Source organism: Rhinatrema bivittatum, chromosome 16 (assembly GCF_901001135.1).
Source record: "Rhinatrema bivittatum chromosome 16, aRhiBiv1.1, whole genome shotgun sequence".
Taxonomy (NCBI): Eukaryota; Metazoa; Chordata; class Amphibia; order Gymnophiona; family Rhinatrematidae; genus Rhinatrema; species Rhinatrema bivittatum.
Genome location: NC_042630.1, coordinates 28847942 through 28871630, shown reverse-complemented (window position 1 = coordinate 28871630; position 23689 = coordinate 28847942). Strand labels below are relative to the sequence as shown.

The 23689-nt window shown below is 49.6% G+C and overlaps 1 protein-coding gene across 2 annotated transcripts; it reads right to left on the bottom strand.

The window, feature by feature from the left end:
• Positions 1-671: 671 nt before the first annotated feature.
• On the bottom strand, positions 672-22015 carry SYT11 (synaptotagmin 11). Of its 2 annotated transcripts, none has more exons than XM_029581363.1 (4): positions 21494-22015; positions 9574-10400; positions 4480-4603; positions 672-1585 (listed from the first exon to the last, which is right to left on the bottom strand). In XM_029581363.1, exons 1-4 carry the CDS (start codon positions 21525-21527, stop codon positions 1275-1277), a joined length of 1296 nt encoding a protein of 431 aa, XP_029437223.1. In that variant the 5' UTR covers positions 21528-22015; the 3' UTR covers positions 672-1274. The 2 variants fall into 2 exon arrangements, with proteins under 2 accessions (XP_029437223.1, XP_029437224.1); XM_029581364.1 differs by having other exon boundaries at positions 4483-4603.
• Between the last annotated feature and the right edge of the window lie 1674 nt (positions 22016-23689).

Here is a 23689-nt window from a genome sequence, read left to right as displayed (position 1 = left end):
CCACACGTGAAAATTCTGAGCTGGGGAATCTCTCCGGCTTCCCTTGAAACACACTGGAAGAAGAGGATATTAAGATGAGTGAGAGGGAACATTAAATACTTCTGGGGAGAGCTGGCACTTGCTCTCTATTTGTGATCAAGGTGGAAGTCCTTAGATGCTAGAGAATAGTCAGTGCTTAAACCATAAAGAAATAAAGGGGACACCTGAAAAAGACTTAATCATCAAGCTCCTTGTGAGGCCGGGGTTTTAGATGCTCTGTGTTGCTACTTGTGTGCTAGTTAAGTTCATTTTGGGAGGTAAAGTCCACTTTTAAAGCAGGTGAGCCTTCTACTTTCATTACACAGGAACTGCCATGCTGGGTCAGACCGAGGGTCCATCAAACCCAGTATCCTGTTTCCAACAGTGGCCAATCCAGGTCATAAGGATCCCATGGATAAGCAGAGGATTTCCCCACTGCTCAAGCTGTAGCTGAGCTGGGACTGGACTGACAGTGTAAAAGAAGTTAGAACAGCGGTTGGCCGAGTGGACCTGGACATGATGTGGGCTTGAAGGTCTGGGCCAACGGCTGAGACTAGACTGATGGTTGGGTGAGAGAGATTAGGTTGACCGGGCTGGGATTGGGTGTAGAAGTAATCGAACAAGGGTTAGCTTGGTGGACATGGGGGGGGGGGGGGGGGGGGGTGACATGTGGGTTAGAAGCAGGAACTCTTTAAAACAAAAACAAAAAAAAAGGAAGATGGCGCGAGTTCTCCCTGAATTTAAGAACTGGCATGGCCCTTGTATATTTTCTGCACGTGGCAGAATCCTGAGCCTCTGTAGAACCCACGAAGAGTTTGCAGGTCCAGGAAAACAATTTGCCCGCGTGTTCAGAGGGAGCCAAAGGACGAGCTATCGAAATTTGAAAATGCTAAATCAGCCCAAAAGGAACTTGCAGGGAGGAGGATGAAATCTGTAATTAAATATCGGCATCTTATATTGAACTTCAGATTGCATTAGGCATGCAATAGTGCGGCTCTATTGCTACCGTCATGTTTATTTGCTGGGGGTTTTTTGGGTTTTTTTACATTTTCCTGTATATGAATGCGATTTCAGAATTGTACTGCCCTGCCAAATCACATCACTATAGAGAAAGCAGCATCACAGGAAAGTTGTGACCTATCACTAAAACAAGGTTAAAGTCTGTCATACAATATGGCCATCACTGCCCTTATCGCCCCTCCCTTTGCTCATTCTGGCTCCCCCCCCACCTCCTCTCCCCTTCCCGCAAGCCGTTGCTAGTACTCGCTCAAGCTGTGCCACTTGGCGATCAGCTTTCTGGGGTTATTGCAAACCTCCCGCCAATGTTCAGCCCCACTGGTGGTGATGCTGTGCGCCCCCAGAACCAGCCTCCCCACCACCTGGTTCTTGGTGGTCCGGTCGAAGTCGATGACCAGGAATTCTATGCTGATGTCGGCCAGGAGGTCCACTGGGATGTCGTAAATGAAGGACTCGTTGAAGAGGGGGTTCAGGGTGCATTTTTTCACGTGCGTCTTCTTCTTGGCGATGCGCTTCCTGCCGTAGTACACGTTCACCTTCACGTAAGGGTCTGGTGCGGGAGACAGGGGGAAGGGAAGAAAGGAGGAGAAGAAGAAGAACACACCCCAATGACACAGTCCAATACATCTCCCACAAGCAATGACCTCCGGGGCTTATCTATGGTGAAAACAGACCAACAATCTGTAAAGTAACAGAACGGTATTGGAAGCCAAGAAAGCCTGGGATGGGTGCAGAGAACCCTTAGTGGTAGGGACGTGAGGTAAAAGCTGGTGATCAGGTGGGTAGAAAATGGGCACAGGAGATGGGCAGGGCAGTCCTTGGCTGCCATGATGTTTTAAAGTTTGGGTACTGCTGTGATATGTCAGGAGAGGGCATTTCATCAGTCTGATGACCCTAGGTCTTTGGTATCACCGTCTCTGCCTTTCATGTTTGCTTTTTGTCATCTATGGGCCCACCTGGCAGAGAACAAGAGGATGGACCAGTGGACTCCAAATGTGTCCAAGTCCTCTTCCTGGTAAAGTGAAACAAAGAGTCAGGGGCTGTGGGCAAAAGAGTGAAGACGGCTGTAAGCAGAGTTGCTGCCTCACCAAGGTCAACAAACCGAACAGGCTGATCCAGTTCTGGCTTTGTCCTCTTGCAGGCCAGGAGAGAACATTCTCATGACTCTAAAGAAAAGCAGGAACTACAACTCCCTGCATGCAATGGGGCACAGCCAAGACTGCATTAGACTGCTTGGGTTGATTTTGGTGAGGGTGTCTTCCCTAGCTTTAAGAAAAGGAAAATGACCCCTGCATTTCTTAACCAGTTCACCACCGCACCCAAACAAGGCTGACAATCAGTGTCCTGTAAGGAGATTGTGTGCTTTAGTGGAGAAGAGTTATGAGGAGGCTTTAATGAAGATGAGAGCCGCACTCCGCCAAGCCAGAGAAAGTCTCAAGAACAGTTCCAGGCCATTTAAGAGCACTCTGTCCCAGCCTGCTCATGCACCAGCTGGCAAGCCAAGAGTTGCAGCATCTAAAAGCCTTTTAGTTTATCACTAAATACACTGACAGTAAAAGGAGCCCTTCCCCCGCCAGGCCATTATGTAAGTCAGTGACACTGATTGAAGGCTCTCCCTACCCTCTCTGCAGACAGAGCAAAGGGTCCAGATGTATTGCTTTGCTTTGCCACAGCACTTAAAAGCTCTTCCTCTAGACAGAGGCGGGGCAGAGCCTAAACTAAGGGCACCGGATGATCCCCCACCCTTAGAAGAAGCTAAGCTGATCCTGGGGACTTGGAGTCACCTGCTAATAAACCTTTCTCTCGTGCCTGGTGGCTTCTGAGAGGAGATAGTCAGTTGGTTGGTTTCATTTGATTACAATCCCATCCTTTCAGCTCACAGAGAACACAAACCATCAAACTAGTGGTTGCAAATTACCTTCAGTCTCGACCCTCTGACCCACTTTACTCAGTTCTTACTTTCTTAAAATGGTCTCTTTAACTCAATCCATCTCTCTCCACGAAAGAGCCGTGACTTCAATGTTATGCAAAAAGTCATATAATTGAATTCCATTCACAAATCCAGTGGCACCAAATTCCACAAGCATGAGCCCAAAGCAACTGAAACCCCTTTGCTGAGTACCAGAAAACTTGACTTGTGCCCAACCCTGGCACATCCAACAAAGCCCGTCGTAAAGAACCAAGACGAGATATGAGGGAATGTAATCCTCAAGCAGATCCTTGGGATACCCAATCCATAAATACCATAAATATAATTCTGCTCTCAGCTGGTAACCCTTGTAACTTAAATAATAAAGACCTTGCATGATCTAACCACTTTTTTGTCAAGCAGTAATCTTGCGGCAGTGTTTTGCAGCATTGCAAGCCATTGTGGAGCCTGCTCAATCTAGCCAGGGTTTCTGCCTCTCCTTCCCTCCCCCCCCCCGTGGCCCTGTTTCCAGTTCTTCTCTCTCCTGCCCTCTCCTGGGTCCTCTCCCTGCTGTCCCATTCCAGAACCCTCTCAGAGGTCCTTTCCCTCCTGCTCCTCCCATAACCTTCTTCCAGATCCTTTCCCTCCTCTACAGTCCCCCCCCTCCTCTCCTCTTTTTTGGCTGGTCTGGAGCCCAGCAGCACTAGGAAGGGAAACCAGGGCAGGGCGGGGCTCACAGTCTCTGCAGCAGCCCCGTGCCCTCTGCCAGCATGGCCTTCCTAGAACAAGGAAAATACTTCAGGCAGTAGGGCCGCTGCAGGACCTGTGAGTGTGCCCTCCCCCCCATCCATGATGGACTGCCCTCATTTTTCTTTCTAGTGCTGTAGGGTGACAAGGCAGAGGGAGACTCTCTCATTGGCCTCTTGGGCACAGTTTAGGCTGCTGTTGGCATCACAGAACTTCCATTCTATTTCTGGGTAGGGTTGGCCAACTAGCTCCAGATTTTGAGGATGGGTTGATCAGGTCCTGGATTTACTCCACTGCCTGCTTGGTCTTGCAGTCTTGCTTTTCTTAGGAAATGCAATAGGGAACCCAGACCCCCTCCCCCTCTTTCAGGTGAAACTCTCCCCTCCCTATTTCCCCTTCCCCCACCCATTAACTTAATTGCTCAGGGAGATGCAAGGGATTCCTCCTCCCCTCTCTGTTTATCCTCTCATGAAGAGACAAAGCTAACTGGCCCTATCTAGCCATTAGAAGAACATGCAGTCCCCTTCATGTGACTGCCTTTGGTGATCTCCCATGCCAACTTCAGAATTAATCCCTGGGAAGAGAGCAATGGGGAAATCAGAACTACAAGTCCCTACATGCAATGGGGCAATATCCGGACTCGGTCAACATGTCCTGAAAATCTGGAGCAAGCTGGCAATCCTATTTCCGGGTTCCCCTTGCTGTCTGGGCCCCTGGGACAGTTGCTCGGTTCACCACTGCCTGTGTCCAGCATTGTCTAAAAGAATTAGGTTAGAGTAAATAGCTGCTACCTGAGAGCCCGGTGATGTCCATCTTCGGCAAATGTTTAGCTTTCAGGACCACCACGGTCATTCTCTGGGCAACGGGCTGGTAGGACAGGGACACCTGTAGCTCCCCCCTGCTGATGCACTTCTGTGGGGAGGAAGCAGGTCATTAGCAAAGCGTCCTCAAAGCCTTCTCCTCCTGCAGCCCCGGACTTGACTCCTATTACCCTCTGCAAACCCAGATTCATCTGAGGCAAAGCTGCAATCAGCAAGATGGCTGGTTTCATGCTGATCTACAAGCAATGCCTCTGAGCAGCATCCAAGCGGAGCTGCTGCTGGCTTCCTGAGCACTGCTGTTCAGTAGAAAGGAAAGCAAACTTTCTTGCTCCATAACAATCACTTTCAAAGTCCAGCTCTGAAAAAACAAAACAAAAGAAAGTTCTTCCAGCCCCATTTTTGTCATAAACAACGTCATTTCGTGGGACTATACTGATGCCCAGTTCCTGGTGTTCATGGGATGTGACCACTGCCATGGAAGTCCCTGGAGGAGGAGGATGGGGGCCCCCGACAGCAATGCCTGATCCTTGGCTTTGCTGTCGGGGGGGGGGGGGGGGGCAGCCAGCCTGGGCAGGGCCTGCTCTAGCAGCTTGCCAAGGCAGACAGAGAGCCCCAAGCAAGCTCTGGTACCCTTCACTACTGGAGGAGGGGGATGGAGCTACCATGGTGGTGCGGGACTCAGGGCAGTCATCCCCGGTTTCCCCCCCCCCCCACCACCACCAAAGATTGGCCCTGCTGGTTGGTCTGGCTTTCCTAATGCCTCCATCGCTGATGACAGCCAGCACTGTGTCCTGTTCTGGTGGAGAGGAAAATACTGAGTGTTCCCTGAAGCACAATGATAGCCTTTGTCTGGAAACTGAACTGCAGACATCATTGTGCTGCACCATCCCCCCTCCTCCCCCCACATCAGATCCTGTAATTCAGTGTCAAGGGAGGGGGGTCATATCCCCGGAGCCAGTCCTTGTAGCACTGTATTGGGGGTGGGGCTATTTCCCCCACTCCCCCACTGCCGGTCCCTGTAATTCTGCAGAACATCGGGGCAGAGAAGGTTAGCGTTCAGGAAGTGGAAATACTGACCAGAGACTCTAGAGAATGTAAAACACAACATGCAGGGGCCAATGGGCAAAGTCCTGGGCAACCTTAAAACCAGGTTCTGCCCTGGCAGCACGACGGGTTTCTCTGCTAAACATTTGGAGATTTTGTACTGAGGACGGTGACTAAGAAGGTTGCGAGTAATGTGCTCATGCCTTGTCTCTGGGATCCCTGAAGGCCTTCATTTGGGTGTGCAGTGAGCTCTGGGCCTACACTCTGCGATCTCCATACCCAGCTTCTTCCTTTCATTACCCCCCCCCCCCCCCGCACTCCCCCCTCCCAAGGCTGGGTGCTTCTATACTTACTATTCCCAGACTTCCTTTTCCCCGATCTCTGTGAATCCACACAGCCCATCTGTTACAGTGATTCAGCGGAAGTTATGAGCAGTGAATCGTGCACTTGGGAGAAAACAGGGAGAGGGGCTTGAAGGCTCAGCCTCATCACCACAAAATAACAGGAATGGAAGGCTGTGTTTTATGCATAAAGGAAGGAGGATGTCTGTGACTGAAAATACCAGGGAAATCTCCATCAAAACACAGACAGCGCAGGGGCAGGAAATACCAAAGGAGACTCCAATAAAATGCACGGAGTGCAGGGGCTGAAAATACCACCAGAGAGTGGCAAAATGCAGACAGCACAGAGGCTGAAAATACCAGGGGAGACTCCAGCAAAATCACAGGGGCTGGAAATATCAGAGAGAGACTCCGGCAAAATCAGAGTGTGCAGGGGCTGAAAATACCACCAGAGAGTGGCAAAATGCAGAGAGCACAAAGGTTGAAAATACCAGGGGAGACCAGCAAAATGCAGAGAGCACAGAGGCTGAAAATACCAGGGGAGACTCCAGCAAAATCAGAGAGCACAGGGGCTGGAAATACCAGGGGAGACTCCAGCAAAATGCACAGAGCGCAGAGGCTGAAAATACCAGGGGAGACTCCAGTAAAATCAGAGAGCACAGGGGCTGGAAATACCAGAGAGAAACTCCGGCAAAATCAGAGTGTGCAGGGGCTGAAAATACCACCAGAGAGTGGCAAAATGCAGCGAGCACAAAGGTTGAAAATACCAGGGGAAACCAGCAAAATGCAGAGAGCACAGAGGCTGAAAATACCGGGGGAGACTCCAGCAAAATGCACAGAGCGCAGAGACTGAAAATACCAGGGGAGACCAGCAAAATCAGAGAGTGCAGGGGCTGAAAATACCAGAGGAGCTCCAGCAAAATCAGAGAGCGCAGGGGCTGGAAATACCAGAGGAGACTCCAGCAAAATGCACAGAGGCTGAAAATACTTAGGGAGACTTCAGCAAAATGCAGCGTGCAGGGGCTCAGAGCTGGATTTTAAACTAGGGTGCCCAGAGAGGGGTGTGAAAGAGAGAAGGGTGGTGTGTGAGAGAGAGAGCAGAGGGAGAGGGGTGTGAGAGAGGGGAGGGAGTGTGAGAGAGAGAGAGAGCAGGAGGAGGGGAGTATGAGAGAGGAGGGGGAGGGGGTGTGAGAGAGAGCAGGGGGAGAAGGTGTGAGAGAGAGCAGGGAGGAGGAGGTGAGAGAGCAGGGGATTGAGAGAGAGAGCAGGGGGGTAAACAGGGAGGTGTGAGAGAGACCGGGGGGGGGGGGGGGGGGGGGGGTAAGCAGGGGTGTGTGAGAGAGAGCAGGGGGGGTGCTTGAGTGTGGGAGCCAGAGAGAGGAAGCCTATATGAGGAGATTGTGTATGGGTGTGAGAGATTGGGAGCTCGTGTGTATGAAAAAGGGATCATGTGTATGTGAGGGTGCTAGTCTGTGTGAAGGGATTGTGTATGTGAGAGACAGAGCCTGTGTGAAGGGGTGCGTGAGAGAGAGACATAGGTAGCCTGTGTGAGGGTGTATGTGTGAGAGAGAAAGGGAGCTTGTGTGGGTGTATAAGCAAGTGAGAGGGCCCCAGTATGAGGGGATGTGTGTGTGTGAGAAAGTGAAGGAGCCTGTATGAGTGTGTGTCTATGTGTGTACTAGAGAGAGGTAGCATGTGTGTGAGAGAGGGAGGGACAGAGGGAGCCTGTATGAGGAGGTGTGTGTGTGCGAGAGAGTGAGGGAGCCTGTAAGAGGAGGTGTGTATGTGTACTAGAGACAGTCACAGAGAGGGAGGGACAGAGGGAGCCTGTGTGAAGGGCAGTACTGAGAACAGGGTCAAACTCTGGGACTGGTGATAGAGTGGGAGGGGTTGAGCCTAGAGTTGGAGGGGAGAAAAACTGGCAGGTGGAGGAGTTGGGGCCTGAGAGGGCAAAGTGGCCAGGGGAGTAGTGAGAGCGAGTGGAAGAGACACTGTTACAGTGAATTTCTAGGGAAATTCTGCTCAAAATATTTAAAATTATGCATCTTTAAGTAATAACTTTTTTCTGTATTAATTTAAAATGTAATTACTTAAAGACTGTGATGTAAATTGTGTTATTTTGGCCAATGTAAAGTATGCAGAACTTTGTGGAATTTAAAGGTTTTGTGTGCAGAATTTTAAATATTTTTTTGCGCAGAATTCCCCCAGGGGTAAACATGCACATCATCTCCTGTATCCTAACCTACTTCTCCTTTCTCTGCTCCCCCTCCCACTCACTCTATCACACCGGCCACACTCAGATTTGCAGTGTGCACCACAATCTGTGTGCATCCACATTCTCCTGTGTCCTATCAAAGTGCCATCGACTGACGCACCTAAAGCATGATGATGGTACAAGATAGGCAGAGAACTGCCATCCAGCACCTCTAAATTAACAGATACGACACTCATAATATGACAATTCCCAGCACTGGGCAGCACTGGGGCATACCAGTCACTTCTCTAGCACACAGGTTACTGCACACTTAGACCACCCACATCCTTCCTTCATACGGAGTGCTGGGTCCTCTCATAAAGCCCATATTATCCAGGCAGCATCCCCCGTACGAGTGCGGGCCTGATCATGATCTGCTTGGTGAGTATGGGAGTGAACGAGTCCTCACGTGCAGTGTTGGGAGGGAAACCTTTATAACTTTGGTGCATTGTATGTGCATGAGGATCTTTATGAAAAGTAGCATCCTGATCATTTTAGCTCTTAATTTCATTATTTAGGTGCTCACATATTTATTTAAAGCTTTTTTCTCCCGGTTTTTTTTTTTTTTTTTCAAAGCGTATGTGTTTAAGAGTGGAATAAATGATACTTGATACTGCTTTTCCAGGTTGGTTTTGCCTGTTGACCTGTTTCCTGACCTGGATTTGCAGATAATAATTTGTTCTAAGCACCTTTTCTACAGACACAAAACCCAGGAGAAACCCTTGAGCACATCTTATCCTGAGAGCTTTCCAAAGCTTAATGTGTTACGTACGGCCCAGTGCCACGTGCCCTCCCTGCTTTTGGCAGGAACTAGTGAGGACTATGAACATGGATGCGCACAGGCCTGCAAGTTCACCCTCACACATCGGAGGCTGCCTGATCTCCAAAACAGGGCCTAGCGACCAACAGCGGCAACTCCTTCCCGATACTTAGATGGGAGGGGGGTGAAATCTTAAAGCCGGCACCCAGAGACCAGGCCCAAGCCCCTCTCCGGATCCTGAGTGCACACATTCATTGATGATTGATGAGTGAGGGGTGGCCTCTGCTCACACTAGAATCAGGCCCCGAGGCTCTACCAGGTACCTGCTTTTGCTCTTTTGTTCCCATATCCATTCTGTCCTTACTCCTTCTCGTACAGCTCTCGTCAGGGAGCTATCGCGCACGCCCATCTCACCGTATCTCTTCCCATCCCCCGTGAAACTTATCAAAGAGTGATTGTGAACAACCTTCTCTGTCTTTCTCCTTCCCATCCAGCTCTTATCAAAGAACCTTATTCCTTCCCATCTGGTTCTCATCAGGGATCCTTTATGCTTACTGCTATACAAATAAAATACAATTGGAAGAGGAAGGTTATAAAATGGAGAACAATCAGTTTTGTAGCATCCAAAATTCAGCAAGGCAGAGGAGAGAGGCCCTTATTACCTGTATGTTCCTCTTGACGATGTCCTTGGTCAACTGGACCTTTCCAGTACTTGGATCCACTCCAGCAAGAGGCACCATGACCTCCCCGATGACATCATCACGGGAGAAGCGGTCAAAGCTGAGGACCAGGAAGTGGAGAACCAGGTCCTGCAGCTGGCTGTAAGGGATCCCATAGAAGGTGAAGGTCTCATCGAAGACAGGATCCAGCGTCTTGCGCAGGACCCTGGTCTTCACCCGGTGCTTCTTGTCGGGCAGGATGGTCATTTTGATGTAAGGGTCTGAGGCCTGAGCGTGCTCGTCCATAGCCGGCAGCCCGTGTGCGTCCTGGATTGTCACTACCAGAGCTTTCTTAGGGAAGTTGTAGTCCACTGAGAGAGACAGCGTGCCCAGCATGACGTCATCTTCTGGGGACGACAGCGAAGGGGTTTTGCTGCCATTAGGGGTGAGGCTCTGATCTGGGCTCAGTTCATCTCCATAATCCATCTTTATGGGCAGCTGAGCCACGCAGGGTCCTGAGGTCAAAGAGCCACTGGCTGCCTTGGTGGGGCCCAGCATGCCCGCCTCCGCGGCATCCACCAGCAGGTTGCCCTGCCCGGTGTCCCTGTCGGCGCCGGTCTTGTCCTTCTTGGTAAGGATGAGCTTCTTTTTATTGCTCAGGGTCTCTGGATAGATGCTGATCCCCTTCAGCATGTGAATGAATTTGTAGGGCGGGGCTCTGTGCTTCTTCTCCGCCTGCTGGTGGCAGCATGTCCACACGAATACCGTCACCGAGACCGACACCACCAGGACGGTGGCCCCCACAAAGCCGGCCACGATGGGCGAGACATCTGCGAAGGAAGACCAGAGGCAGTGAGTGATGGGGAGGAGAAAGGGGGGGGGGGGAAGGGGAGGGGGAAACCGCCCATCGCTTTGTCACCTGCCCACTGTCCTCCAGGAACGGTGAAAGCTATTGCCACTGGGACTCTGAAGGGGGGAGGGGGCCTGGAATGCTACACTTGCAAAAACAGAAAACCCAGGGTATAAGTGGTGGGGGGAATGCAGCCATGGGTGGAGCTCACCTGGAACTATTATTCCCGGGTCAGACGCCCTGTTTGTGTCATGATATTTCTTACGTACTTGTGTGTTGATTTGTGCACTGTTTTGATTTTTTTTTTCCCTCCTACTGGATTAATTAGGTCTTGCACACTGATTTTGGTGTAACAATTATAGTATGTGGACAGATGATCTGCTTGGTCAATGAATTCTCCGTCCCACTGCACGAAGAGCCCTTTTCGCACATGTAAATTTGATGGACAGTGCCTTGAAATCTTCGGCTCAGCGTGCAGCAGCGGCCAAAAAGGCAAATAGGAATTACCTGGAGAGGAACGGAGAATAAAAGAGGCATTGGGGAACTGCCGGGCGCTTGTGACCTGGACTGGCCACTGTCAAGAGTCAGGACGCCGGGCTTGATGGACCCTGGTCTGACCCAGCCTGGCACTTCATATGTTCTTTTTGTATTTATTTCGTAAAGTTTGTTTAACACCATTGATTCATTTTGTTAAAAAGTTGTGTCCTTTCATGGTACAGGCCTAAGCATTCCCTACGGACCTCAGCACCCCTGGCAGGGCATTTCAGAACAGCCATGCAGCCATCCCTGGGGTGAATGGACTGGCAGCACAGTTCTGACACTCAGTCCACATGACAGTTTCTGGGCACATGTGTGTGTGTGTGTTGGGGGGGGGGGGAGGGGAGGTAGAAGGGGACAAGGAGGGGAAAAAAACAGAGGAATCATTATTGTAACTTAGGTACAGAGAGGCAACGTTTGGAGACGGTTTCCACTATGTGAGCTCTTAATACAATGGCATGTAGAGATTTGCTCCCAGTTACACAGAGCCAGGACTGGAACCCATAAGTGCAGGATTGGAGCTCCCTGCGGTATTCATGGGTCCAAAGCTCCTTGGAGGTGAAGCCTGACCCTGGTAGAAAGAGGCCATCTCCAAGGCGATTCCCTTAGGACTGTACCTAGGACAGCGTTGGGAGAACTTCCAGACTGTGCTTTGCGCTGTAAGACACACTCAGCATTGTTGACCAGCCTATTCTTTCTCACGTTATCTACAGCTCCTATTGTCTAAGGGTAAAAAGCCAGAGCAATAGCTGACTGTGCCAGCCGGTTGCCCCAGCTACCACGGCCTCCAAGCAGACAGCTAATCTGTCCCTGTCTGGCAGGGAGGGGAGGGTTGGCGCTGGGTAAAGCAGCTTGTCCTTAGGGCACTCAGCCTGCTGCTATCTCCCTTCCACAGCCCCAAGTACACAGATAAAGGCAAACACACCCACCTCAGTCAGACACCCAGGACCAAGCAGCTGAGACCATAGGACATAAATTTTACAAAATCTCATTAACTCTTGGCCTGGGTTTTATGGCCCAGAGTGGCTGTCCTCTCCCCCTAGTTTTAAAGCAATTGTGTCCACTGCTTTTCTGGAGAGTCAACTCACCACCCTCCTTTTGAAAACTTAATCTGACCCAAAATATCTCTAAAGAGGGCTTTTAGAACCTGAGACAGAGGGCGCAAACGAGAGGAACTCTATGTTATGCTAATCATTAAACTTTTGGTGTGCCCTGACCAACCTAATGTAACTTTTAGAGGCATATAGGAGGTAAAGCAGACACCGGGCGGATGAATAAATATTTAATCCTAAATGAAGCACAGCAGCAGACGTTTAGAGAACAGTTTGCATGAATAATCTATGACACCGGCAGGGCAGAATTAAGCACATGAAAAAAGAAAAAAAAAAAGTTAGATTCTGAACAGAAACCAAAACTTTGAGCCGGCAAGCTCTCCGATTATTACGCTGCCACCCAGGCTACAGATACCTTACTGTTGGAAAACCTGCCGAAGCCCTCCGTGTGTCCCCCAGATGTGCTTTGATGCATCTTCCGTACACCTGAAACCACACCTTTTGACTTGGGGGGGAGGGGGGGGGGGGTCGGAATGGTTCAGTCTGGACCTGCAGCTTCCCAGGGTCAAATCCTCGGAAGGGACTGCAGCCCCCCCCCCCTCTTCTGCTCCTGCGGGCAAATCTCTTAGATCCCTTTACACCCCCTCCTTGCATCGCTCTAGTCTAACGCACATCAAATGATGCAAGAACCCAAAGCTAGGATCTTCTGGCCACCCAAAGACAAATGTTGAAGCTGTCTCGTAAACCCCATGGATCCATCAGCTCGCGGAACCCAGAGACAAGGGCAACCACAGAAATCACTAACCTTACAAAAGAAAACCGAACCTGACAACCCCAGAACATAAAAATGGACTCCTTGTGTCTCTAGTTTTGCAATCTGTGGCCCCGATGTAATAAGACGCAAGTAAAACATGTGGACTAAACTTCAGAGCAGGTTTTCCTCCCTCACGAGCTAAAAGAGAAGACGAATTAAGACCCGGTGCAGCAACTTGTTGCATCTGGAGTTAAAAAAAAAAAAAGAAGCAAGCTACTCCAGGAAAGTGCGCAGAAAGCCATGCTTAACACGCAGAAAACACATCGGGCACAAACTGTGTTTCTGCGTGCAGGACCCACCCGCACCATGAACTCCAGGCTTCAGTCCCATAGACCAGTGCTTCTCAGCCCAGTCCTCGGGGGCACATCTTAGCCCGTCAGGCTTTCAGGATATCCAGGATAAATATGCACGAGAGAGGTTTGCATGTGCTACCCCCACTCTTTGCAAATCTTTCTCATGCGTTTTCATCCCGGATATCCTGCAAGCCCGACTGGCTAGGTGCGCCCCGGGAAGAAGCACAGTGGCCCCCCCCAAGTTTTACTGGCCAGTATTGAGAAAACCTGGCTTAAGCCTCACCCCTCCGGACTAATAGCCAATGCCCCGATTTAACAAACGATTTGCACGGAGGTGGATGGGTGCTCACAGCTTTCCTGGCGGGTTGTGCGCAGCTTTCTGGTGCGCTAAACTCTTTGTTAAATAGGAAATAAAGCTGTCTGTACAAAAATAAACCAACCCAATATCTGTGCACCCAAATGTGTGTTAACAGGTGAGCACAGTCCGGGGCACCTTATGGCATCGACGAGGTCCGTGCCACTCGCCCTGACTCAACCTCTGAGATGCATCAGGCCAGGAATCCGGGGCTGAGCAGAGAGTGCACAGCAGTAAGCAGAACCAGCGCCACATCCATTTAGTTTTTATTTTAATGACACTCATCTGTCGCATGTATATTTTAGGATCATTAAAATGGGGACAGCACCTTGCTACGCACAAAACATGCTAAATGGGAGGGTGACAGGGAAATGTTGGCACCTGATTTATATATTTCTCCCCAGCTCCAAATTAATTTGCTTGACTTTCACCCGGGCTCCGGTCACTGGGAAACTTTTTCCAAGCACTCGGGCTGCCTCTCCAGAAGGGCTCCTTACCCCGGGGCGAGTGCAGGCTTTCGGGGTAATAAATGTGCGCGGCTTCGGCTGCCGGCTCTCCAAGGGATGGGGGCCCGAGCCGGAGCAGCAGGGTAAATCGTGTGAGGGCTCCAGCCGTCCCAGCGCAGGTCAGAGAAGACGGGTCCAGCACTAAGCTTACTCCCTTCTCATCCTCAGGCCGATGCGGTAAGACGCGCGCGCAAACCAGGCCCGCAAACTGAGTGTCTGTTGTTCTAACGCATGGGCAACCTCACCCTCCTGGGCGCCCGATGCAGTATTTAAATGAGAGGGAAATCAGGGTAGTGTCAAAAAAAAAAAAAGGGTGCGCTAAGCGTCTGTAGTACTCAACCGTAGTTTATTGCTTCGGACGCTCAATACGAGCATCCGTTTTGATCCGGCTTATCTTTTATTTTGCTGAGGTTGCTGGTGTAGTATTTTACGCACCCATCGCTATGAGCGTCTAAATTGTACTCCTCTTTTTCCTTTTCCTCTCTCTCAATATTACCTAGAACAAAGGGGATAAATATTTTTGTCCACAAGTAGTTGTGTTATTACAGTTAATATGGTATAATAATTTTCTTTTGTGTATTCCTCTTGATTGAAAGCAAAGGATTCTTTGTTTATAATATGTAAAATTGATAAATAAAAAAAAAAAAAGAAAGTGTGCATTGGGCACCCGGCCTACCCTCACCGGGCGTTAATAGCTATTAGCCTCATCTACATGAATTTAAAAGCAGTAGGCACTAGTTGGGATGCTTTTGCTAGCGCTCGCATTATGGACGCGCTAATCCCCGTATCGCATTGGACGCTAGTCTAGTGTGCCCAGAATGCACATCCAACGGCGAATAAACCTTCGTGCTAGACTGTGCACACTTTATTGCATCGGCCTGCCTCTGTGTAATCCAATAAAAGGGACCCAGAAAGGCTGAGTGTCTCTGGAAGATCGCATTAAATGTAGCTTTGTGTTTGTGGGCATGAGGAGGACACTGACGGAGCCTGCATGGTGGCTCCTTATCCTCTGCCTGCTCTAAATTGGCTTTTAGCAGACCCTGAAGAATATCATATTATTTTGCTTATTGTTCACAAATTCGTTGCTACTCTCTTTTGCTTTTTCAAGAATGTGTGTCACGAAACTTTATTGGGAAATGAATAAATAAAGAATTAACAAAAACAAAAGAAGAATATCAGGTTTTGTGCTGAATATCTCATGAATATCTTCTTTTATGGCAGCTGCTATTCATCAAAGCCCACCTAGATCCCCTCTTGCATGGCATCTGGAGGCCAAAAGTTCTTTAGAGTGAATGGAGGCCTGGGAGCTTGAATTAAAAAAAAAAAAAAAAAATCATCACTTCATCACACTGTCAGGACAATTATTGCCTTTTGGATCCGGTCTCTGTAACACCTCTCCCACTCCCAGCCCCAGCCCCAGCCCCAGCCCCAATCCCCTCCCCATCCTGTTCAGGAGCTCAAGTTACCTCTCTGGTGGGCCTGCATACCAGATCAAGGCACCCTGAACTGGGCAGGCTATGAAAGCAGAAAGGCAGCTGGAGCTGCGGAAACCTCAAAGGGGCGAGAAGCACCTCCCTCCCTCATAGTGCATCTGTGAAAAAAGCATGCGTCACCTGCCAATCTAATTCATCATCTACCCACCCATCTATGCTATGGTTACATCGTATGTTTGTCTATCCCCCCAAATATCTACATCTGCCGACTCATCCTACAGCACCTGTCTGTCCTCCCTGAGAGAGACGGGGGGGGGGGGGCAAAGGTGCCATCCCAGGGTGCAGAACTGTCACACGGAGCCCCCCCCCCCCGCACCTCCGCCTGCAGTGCAAGCTGGCAACAAGCAGGAATCTCAGGGAAGATTTATATCTGAGTCTTAATTGCCCATAACTAAGTAGGTCATCTTACATGGCAGGAGGGAGAAACAGCACAAATCAGAGGATTTGTGGAGCATTAGGAGCTCCTGCTGAGGCTCCTGCAGTTCTCGCCCCCCATCCCCCTTTTACTTTTTATTCAAATTCATTGGCAAAAGGTGCAGGAGGGCACATCCAACACTGCTCAGCAAGCCCACAGAGCCAGTTTTATTTTTCTACAACTACAGCCATAAACGTAATTGGGGGGGGAGAGGAAAGGTGGGGTTTTTTTTTTTATTTATTTCAATTCTGGGCTGCTTCCATGTGTTTTCTGGGAAAACGTGATTTCGGTTGCTAGCTCATAAGCAGATCTGCCTCTGCTAAAAATGTGGTTGCTGTAGATGGAATGGGCCAGGACATACTGTGCAGGCAGACAGGCAAAGCAAAGGCAGGAGTGATTATTCTTTAAGGGAAAAGGTGCTAAAAACCTTCCCCCTCTCACAGGCCAGCTCCGATCGCCCCTCTCTCACAGCATCCCTCTGATTACAAGCCTCCAAATGCTGCTGGTCTGACCGCAGGAATCTCCCGCCCTCTTACTGTCAGATCACAGCCTCCTGATCAAAAGAGCTTGATTCTTTCTCAGGTAGCCCCAGCAGGTGATGGTGGTGGTGGTGGGGAAACGGGACCCAGTTCCTGAGTTTCCAGCTTGTGGGCCTCCTGCCTCCCTCCCTCCCTCCTGCCATGCCCTGGACAGTCCCCTGGTCGCCAGTTGACGATCTCAGGCAGCAAGAGGGTCAGAAACCCCAAAAGCACCATTGGACTCCCAGAGCAGGAGGCCCACCTGGGTCACACAGAGTCCGTTTTCCCATTGCCTTTCTCAAGGCCAACCTCTTCACGGGACAAGAAGAACTGGGTATGAGAGCGTGGGTGCGGGAAGGCGGTGCCAGGGTTGCGCCCCGGTGTTTGCATATCCTGCTTCACTGACTTAATAAAAAGATCTTTCAGTCTCTGCTCTCACCGCTGTAATTCCAGTCTTTCAGAGGCATTCAAATGTTACACAGGACGGCCATGAAATAGATGAGGGGAACCCTCTCCCCTCTTTTTTTTTCAAGGGAGTAGTCTGTGGACTCCACCCTCCTGGAGTGAATGGACGGAGCAGGTGTAGGGCATTCAGGAAAGGAAGAAACCAGGAGTCTCCGGGCATTGTTCATTGCAAAAACTTCCCTGCGGCTTCATGCATTATGAATGACTATTTAAATATTTATTGTAATAGACATTTTTTATGGGCCTTATTCTGTAAGAATTGTTTTTCTATAGAGAGCAGAAGGGAGCAAGCAGGCAATAGAGACCTGGTGTGCTGTGCATTCCTATGAGCTGCCTATTTATGCCCGTGTAAAACCATATCTTCATTTTAAAAGCAATAAAATGCCTGGGCCAAGCCCAAGATCTGAAAAAAAGAGAAGCATAGGTTTGTAAAACTAATAATCTCATACCTTCGGCTTTCCAACAAGTTCTGTGTCACCAAAGGCATCATTACATAACAAATGAGGGCAGACAGAGACCGGCCGGGCCCTCCTCTTGGGTTCTCAACTACTTAAAACAAACACCAGCGCCCCGTGCCTTCTACCAACCTCTCCCCTCTGTTTCCAGCACTGCCCTCCATGTCCATCCCAATCATGGCTGGCCTCCACCACTGCCAGGCACTGTGTCGTCTTCCTCTTTCCTACAAGACCTGGTCTCGTTTTTTTTCCCCAGTTCCATCTGACTTTTTTTTTGGAGAAGCTGGACCTCCAAGTCCCGGAGGGGCCTGCACCAAACCAGAGCAGAAATCACACAAATCATGGGGTGACCCAGCCTGCCACGTTGTGTTCTCTTAGGACTGCATCACAGAGACAGCTTGGAACTTGCAATGACTAATTGCAAATCTAAAATATTCTGCTCACTTGACAAATGACAAAGCCTTTCCAGCAAGCACTGACTGAAGGGAGAAAGGAGAGTGCTGGTTTGGTTTTTTTTGCAAGGGTGACTAGGAGAGAGAGTGTTAATCTGCTAAGAAGCAGCTACAGTCCTGTAAGCCTTTGGTGAGAAAAATCTACAGCAGGTCCATGACGCCTGCCGTGAAGAGCAGTATGGAAGGGCCATGGCCCGTGTGCCTCTAAGTTACTCAGCCACAAACTGGGAATACTTAGGCAAGATCCCCAGATAGAGACATGCAGTGCAGGAATCTGACCCCTCTTACCGGCCCATGCATGGCTACCAAATCAAGCAAAAATTCCATCCCTGAGGGCAGAACATGGAGCTGGGAGAAAAGAAACTCTCTGTTTTCATTTGTTGACTGGGAAAGGCAATGAAAGGGCTTTATTATCAGCTGTGTCCTAGTGGAGCAAGGAGAAAAAAGTGACTTGCCCTAAGGTCAGAGCCAGGGATTAGAACTGAGGCATAGAGAGATAAAGTGACTTGCCCATGATCACACTGAGAGTCAGGGACAGAGCCGGGGATTAGAACTGAGGCACAGAGGGAAAAAGTGACTTGCCCATGATCACATTGAGAGTCAGAGACACAGCTGGGGATTAAAACTGAGGCACAGGGGGAGAAAGTGACTTGCCCATGATCACATTGAAAGTCAGGGGCAGAGCTGGGGATTAGAACTGAGGCACAGAGGGATAAAGTGACTCACCCAGGGTCACACAGAGAGTCCTAGGACTTCTGTATCACACTCCAAAACATGGAATAGTGCCAGAGCAGTGTCCAGCTGCATGCAGCTAAACAATGCCTTGGGCATCTTTCTACATGAAGGAAGCTTCTGTAGTCAGCCTTGTGCCATGCAGTCCATTTTACCATTGATTCACATTGCTGTCTGGCCCTGGCACATTCCAGTGGGGATCAATGCACATTTTTTTTAAAGTTATTATTTGTAAGGTGCAGCCCATGCACTCTGTGAAGTAACTTAACAAATCACCTGCTTATAAGAGCACTGCCAGAAAGGCTGGTAATGGAAGAATGGGCGTGGAGAGGTTAAGGGACGTGCTCAAGGTGCTCTCTGCCCCTCGATGAGATCCCTACAAATTGGAATGTGTTCCCTCCTGTTGGTTTGGAAGAAGAGCAGGCGCCAAGGGGAATGGATACAGCGAATGAATCTTGTTAAGGCAGAAAGGAGACTCACTGAAGAGTGACCCTCAGAACTCTCCGGCTGCTTTTTCATCTCTCCTTCCCTGCCAATTGGTGCAACGTGCATGCCCTGTGTCCTGTACCTGCACGGCAGCCAACCTGAGCCTGAGGAGGGCCAGGAGAAACGAGGGTTCCAAGCCAAACACATGCCCTTTGTTCACCAAACATGAATTGAAGAAGACAGCTTCCCCGAGGCAAGCAGCTCTGGGCAGAGTGCAGCTATGCTGCTGGGCACCGATTCTGTGCCCCAAAGCTGCCCAGTGCACACTGTGAGTGAGTGCCTCAGGGCTCGATGAAATCATTCCTTGGAGGGGTGTATGTCCTGGGCTCATGTGCCTCTGTCTGTATCTCTCTCTCTCTCTGCGTTGTGAGTGCACACGTGCGTTTCTGTGTGTGTGTGTGTCCCCTGGGCTCACGTGCCTCTGTTTGTGTGTCTCTCTGGGTGTGAGTACACACGTGTCTTTCTGTGTGTGTGCGCCTGTACGTGGATGTGTGTGACTTCTTGAAGTGCTGCATCCTTTTTATTGGATGGAGGTAGTGGCATAAAAAAAAGTGTTGTATGTTTTGATGGACAAACGGATGATAGATAGATGTCTAATCTGTAAACAGATATAATGCTGCTATACACGGCCTTATCCCGTCTGTATGCAAAGTAACTGAAATCCTGTATTATGTGCAGCACACATATTCCCCTTTCACATGTATGTGTGCTAAGGAGATGTAGTAATACAGATGCAGTTTATGGGATCAATACTTTTGCATGGTCAACAGCGGGAGTACAAAAATATAAAACAATACTATTGATTTCTTCCAATGTTTTGAGTATGGACATGAAGGTAATGTGTGCAACGTTAGAGAAGTGGAGGGGACTTAGTGGGACCCAGTCAGACAGTTTATCTGGACACATCCTGCACTATTCTGCTGGTGTTCTGCATTAATATTAAAACCTGATGTTTGTTTCTAATGAGAAAAAAAAAAAGCAGATTTTTGTTTTGGGAGGGAGGAGTTGGAGTTTAAAAATAATTCTTCCTGGAGGTGAAATAAAACAGAGGCTGTAGGTAGACAGTAGACACGAAGGTACTGGATTACACGAACACAAACACTCTCTCTCATACACACACACTCACACACACACACACATACACACACACACTCACACACACACACACACACACTCTCTCTCTCACACACAGTACTCAGTGTATTTGTCATGCCACAGCCTTACTGTACTGAAGCTGGATGCTGTAAACTGAGTATGGAGAATGGGGCTGGGTCATTCCTCCCTCTAATGCTCCTGCTAGGTTTTCCGTTTGCTCATCGTCCTCACTATGGATGCCCTGAGATCCTGCTCGGCTCCTGGGCTCCTCCTGATGGATCCAGGAAGGGCTCCTTCCTTACAAAGCGCCTGCCATTTCTGGGCAGGGCAGCAGCAGCTCCCCCCTCGCACTCTCCTGGGAGCTGCATTCTCTGCTGCTGATGTAATGCAGCTGGTGGAATAACAGGGAGGGAAGGGGACCACTTCTCTAATCGGATCTCCGAGGGGGGGGGGGGGTCCTAGCCCACGTGGCCTCTGCTAACAAAGGCCAAAGAAAGGACGAGGCACTGCCTGGATCCCCCCGAAATAGACATCACGTCATCTCCCAGCTAAGCAGTGCCGTTAGGCAGCAGGCCCCAGGATTACGCTGCAAAACTCCCAGTCCCTCCCAGTCCACCCAGCATCACACTGCAAAACTCCCAGTACCTCCAAGCTCAACCAGTTATTGGACCTCTGTAAAACTCCCAGTGCCTCCCAGTCCAGCCAGTCCTCGGGCCCCGGCACCATACTGCAAAACTCCCACTACCTCCAGCCCCAAAATGACAGTACAAGATTCCCAGTACCTCCCAGTCCGTCCAACCATCAGATCCCAGGATTACACTGCAAAACTCCCAGTGCCTTGCAGTCAGTACCCATCGGGCCTCAGCAACCCACTGGATCGCCCCTAACTGATCTCCCACAGAGAAGCAGCAGCTTCCTCCTTGCTCTACCTCCTCTCCGGACCCCCTCCCCACCTCAAGATCCCCAGCCCTCAACTCTGGTTGCTAGAGAAACAGCTGCAACTATTTCCCTCCACCCCACCCTCTCCTCAGCCCTGGGCTTCTCCTAGAATACAAACTGTTTGCCACGTTCCCTCAGTAAAACCCTTCTGTCTCCCTCTGTCTGCCTACAACAACAGAAAAATCATCCTCATTAAAAAAAATAATAATAATAATGAAAAAAAAATCAAGCAGAAGGCAGCTCTCTCCCCCCCCCCCCCCCAGCAGCAGAAACAACACCACCTGCCCCCGTGGCGTTCTGCGAACCTGGACTGTTCTTAATCCGGATTAATCAGGTAGGCCTAAAGAGATCATTTACAAAAAAAAATATATACAAAATATCTAAAACGGGAAAGCTGAGGAGTGAAAGAGGGGAGCAGTGGCCGGAGCCGGGAGTTTGCAGGCTGCGCAGCAACCCCTCGACTTACCGAAGCTGGGTCGGACGTTGGTGATCTCAGCCATTTTGCAGGAATATGTGGGTCCTTTCCGATGTTTTTGCTGTATTTTGGAGGGGCTGCAAAGCTTCCTGGGGGGCTGCAGGCTCCTACTTGGTTTCCATGTAGAGCCGCTGCATGGAGGGGGGGAGGGGGCAGCCGGCCGCGATCGCCTCCCCTGTCCCCTCCGAGGATGCTCCGGGGATGCTCTGAGCCGGGGGATGCAGGCGCCGCCAGCCTTTTGGTCCTGATGCGAGCCCCCGAGGCTCCGCCCACACGAGCCTGCGCCCCCTGGCGGCGGCGGCCGGGCGCGGAGGAGCCCGAGCGCTGCCGGAAAGGGCCGAAGGGGAGGAAAGTGGGTCAGTGCGGAGGGAGCCTGCGGGATCTGCCCGGCCCGGCTGGCACCGGTCCTGCAGGCTTCCTTCCCATCGCAGCGGTGGAGCAGGGCAGAAACTGCTGGCCAGTCCGGGAGGGGGGGGGGGGAGCGTGTAAGAATCGGGCATGCCCTCCCCTCCCCCCCCCCCACCCCCCAATGGGCTTGGGATTACTGCTTTCTCTTCCACAAGGCTGCGTAAGAGATTCACAGGCAGGAATGAGGTCCAGCAGCAGCCCCAGCCCAGCTTGGCCTGAAGATCTTTTTTTTTTTTTTTTTTTTTTTTGCAGCATCAGTTACAAAATGTTCTGCCTGGCGCAGGTCCAGATGTTCAGCCATTTCAGAGGCTCCTGAGTTTTGCAGACAGGAGCCAGCGGCCCCCTTCTGCTCTGATTTCTCACCGGGTGCCCCCCTACTGTCAAGAAGAGCTTACCAAAGCTGCGGCTTGCCACTGCCAAGCAGGGAAACCAGGCAGACAATTCACTGCAGAAGGGTTTGCCTGAACTCTGTGCTTTGTGGCTCCCAAACCACACCCAGTACATGAAGCACACTGCATCCATCACATACTACTCTACATGGGTGCCGTATCGCCATGTGTTACTGCTCACAGCCTTCTTTTTAAAGTTATGATCTGTTGTTACATTTTCAATGAAATATTATTGCACAGATATAAGCATTAAGCTAGGGATAATGCTTATATCTGCTTATATTCCACCTTTTTATCCCTAGCTTAATGGTTATATATAATATATAACATAATATATTTATGTTGGTGTGGGTGGTTTAATTTAATATAAGTTCCAATATGTATATTCCACCTTTTTATCCCTAGCTTAATGGTTATATATAATATATAACATAATATATTTATGTTGGTGTGGGTGGTTTAATTTAATATAAGTTCCAATATGTATATTCCACCTTTTTATCCCTAGCTTAATGGTTATATATATAACTATATATATAACCATATATCCCATTAAGCTAGGGATAAAAAGGTGGAATATAAGCAGATGGAATATACATATTGGAACTTATATTAAATTAAACCACCCTCACCAACATAAATATATTTGAATGGAGTTGCTGTGCTGAAGAACCACACATGAGGTCTGAAGTGTAGATTCAGGGAAGGAGATTATAAAAACCCAGCCTGCCTGGCCATAATTAAAGACACAAACTCTTTATTACAACATATGTGTATATGTAAGAAATCAATGGCAATTCCTGAAAAGACAAGAAGGGTGGGAATAAAATCAGAGAAAAATAGATCCCAGAGCCAGTACTGATTTTGTATGTGTGCGCTTTTTCAAGCAGGTGACAGTGTTTTATCTGTGGGGTATTTTGCACATATTAATTTTTAATTTAAGGCCTCCGTCTGAAGTAATCATTCCTTAACAGTATTTGTAATAATGTACGTAAGCTTTTCCTGTTGACAGCTTTCTTCTTTAGACCGCCCTTCCTTTCAGTCTGAATATAATTCCCTTCTGTAAGCACAGCCCACAATTCCTGGAAACCTGAGATTTAGATCCTTCATCTGTAGCTGGTGCTTATCCAGCAAGCACGAGCTGCCTCTTCTCTTCAGAGGCCTTCAGCAGAGCTTGCTCCCTTCCCCGTTCTCTTGAAGGCGAGCTCTCTCTGGAGACGCTCTTCTAGTCCCTAGCAAATCACTCACCGGCTTGGCACAATGAAGCCACTTATAAGAGCTGACTTCAGCCTGGACAGTGCAGCAGAGGGTGGCTAAGAGTCCAGCCCTGTCTCTATCCTTAGTCACTTAGGATCCAGTGCTTGCAGATGCAGATTCTGCGTAGTAAAGG

What these genes read in the sequence shown, in the direction of transcription:
- SYT11 (XM_029581363.1), bottom strand. Translation starts at nt 21,527, where the DNA reads ATGGCTGAGATCACCAACGTCCGACCCAGCTTCG. An exon ending in CAACGTCCGACCCAGCTTCG is followed by an intron (nt 10,401 to 21,493) that starts GTAAGTCGAGGG and finishes CTTCCTTCGCAG; the next exon opens with ATGTCTCGCCCATCGTGGCC. An exon ending in TCGTCAAGAGGAACATACAG is followed by an intron (nt 4,604 to 9,573) that starts GTAATAAGGGCC and finishes TCCTCCCCACAG; the next exon opens with AAGTGCATCAGCAGGGGGGA.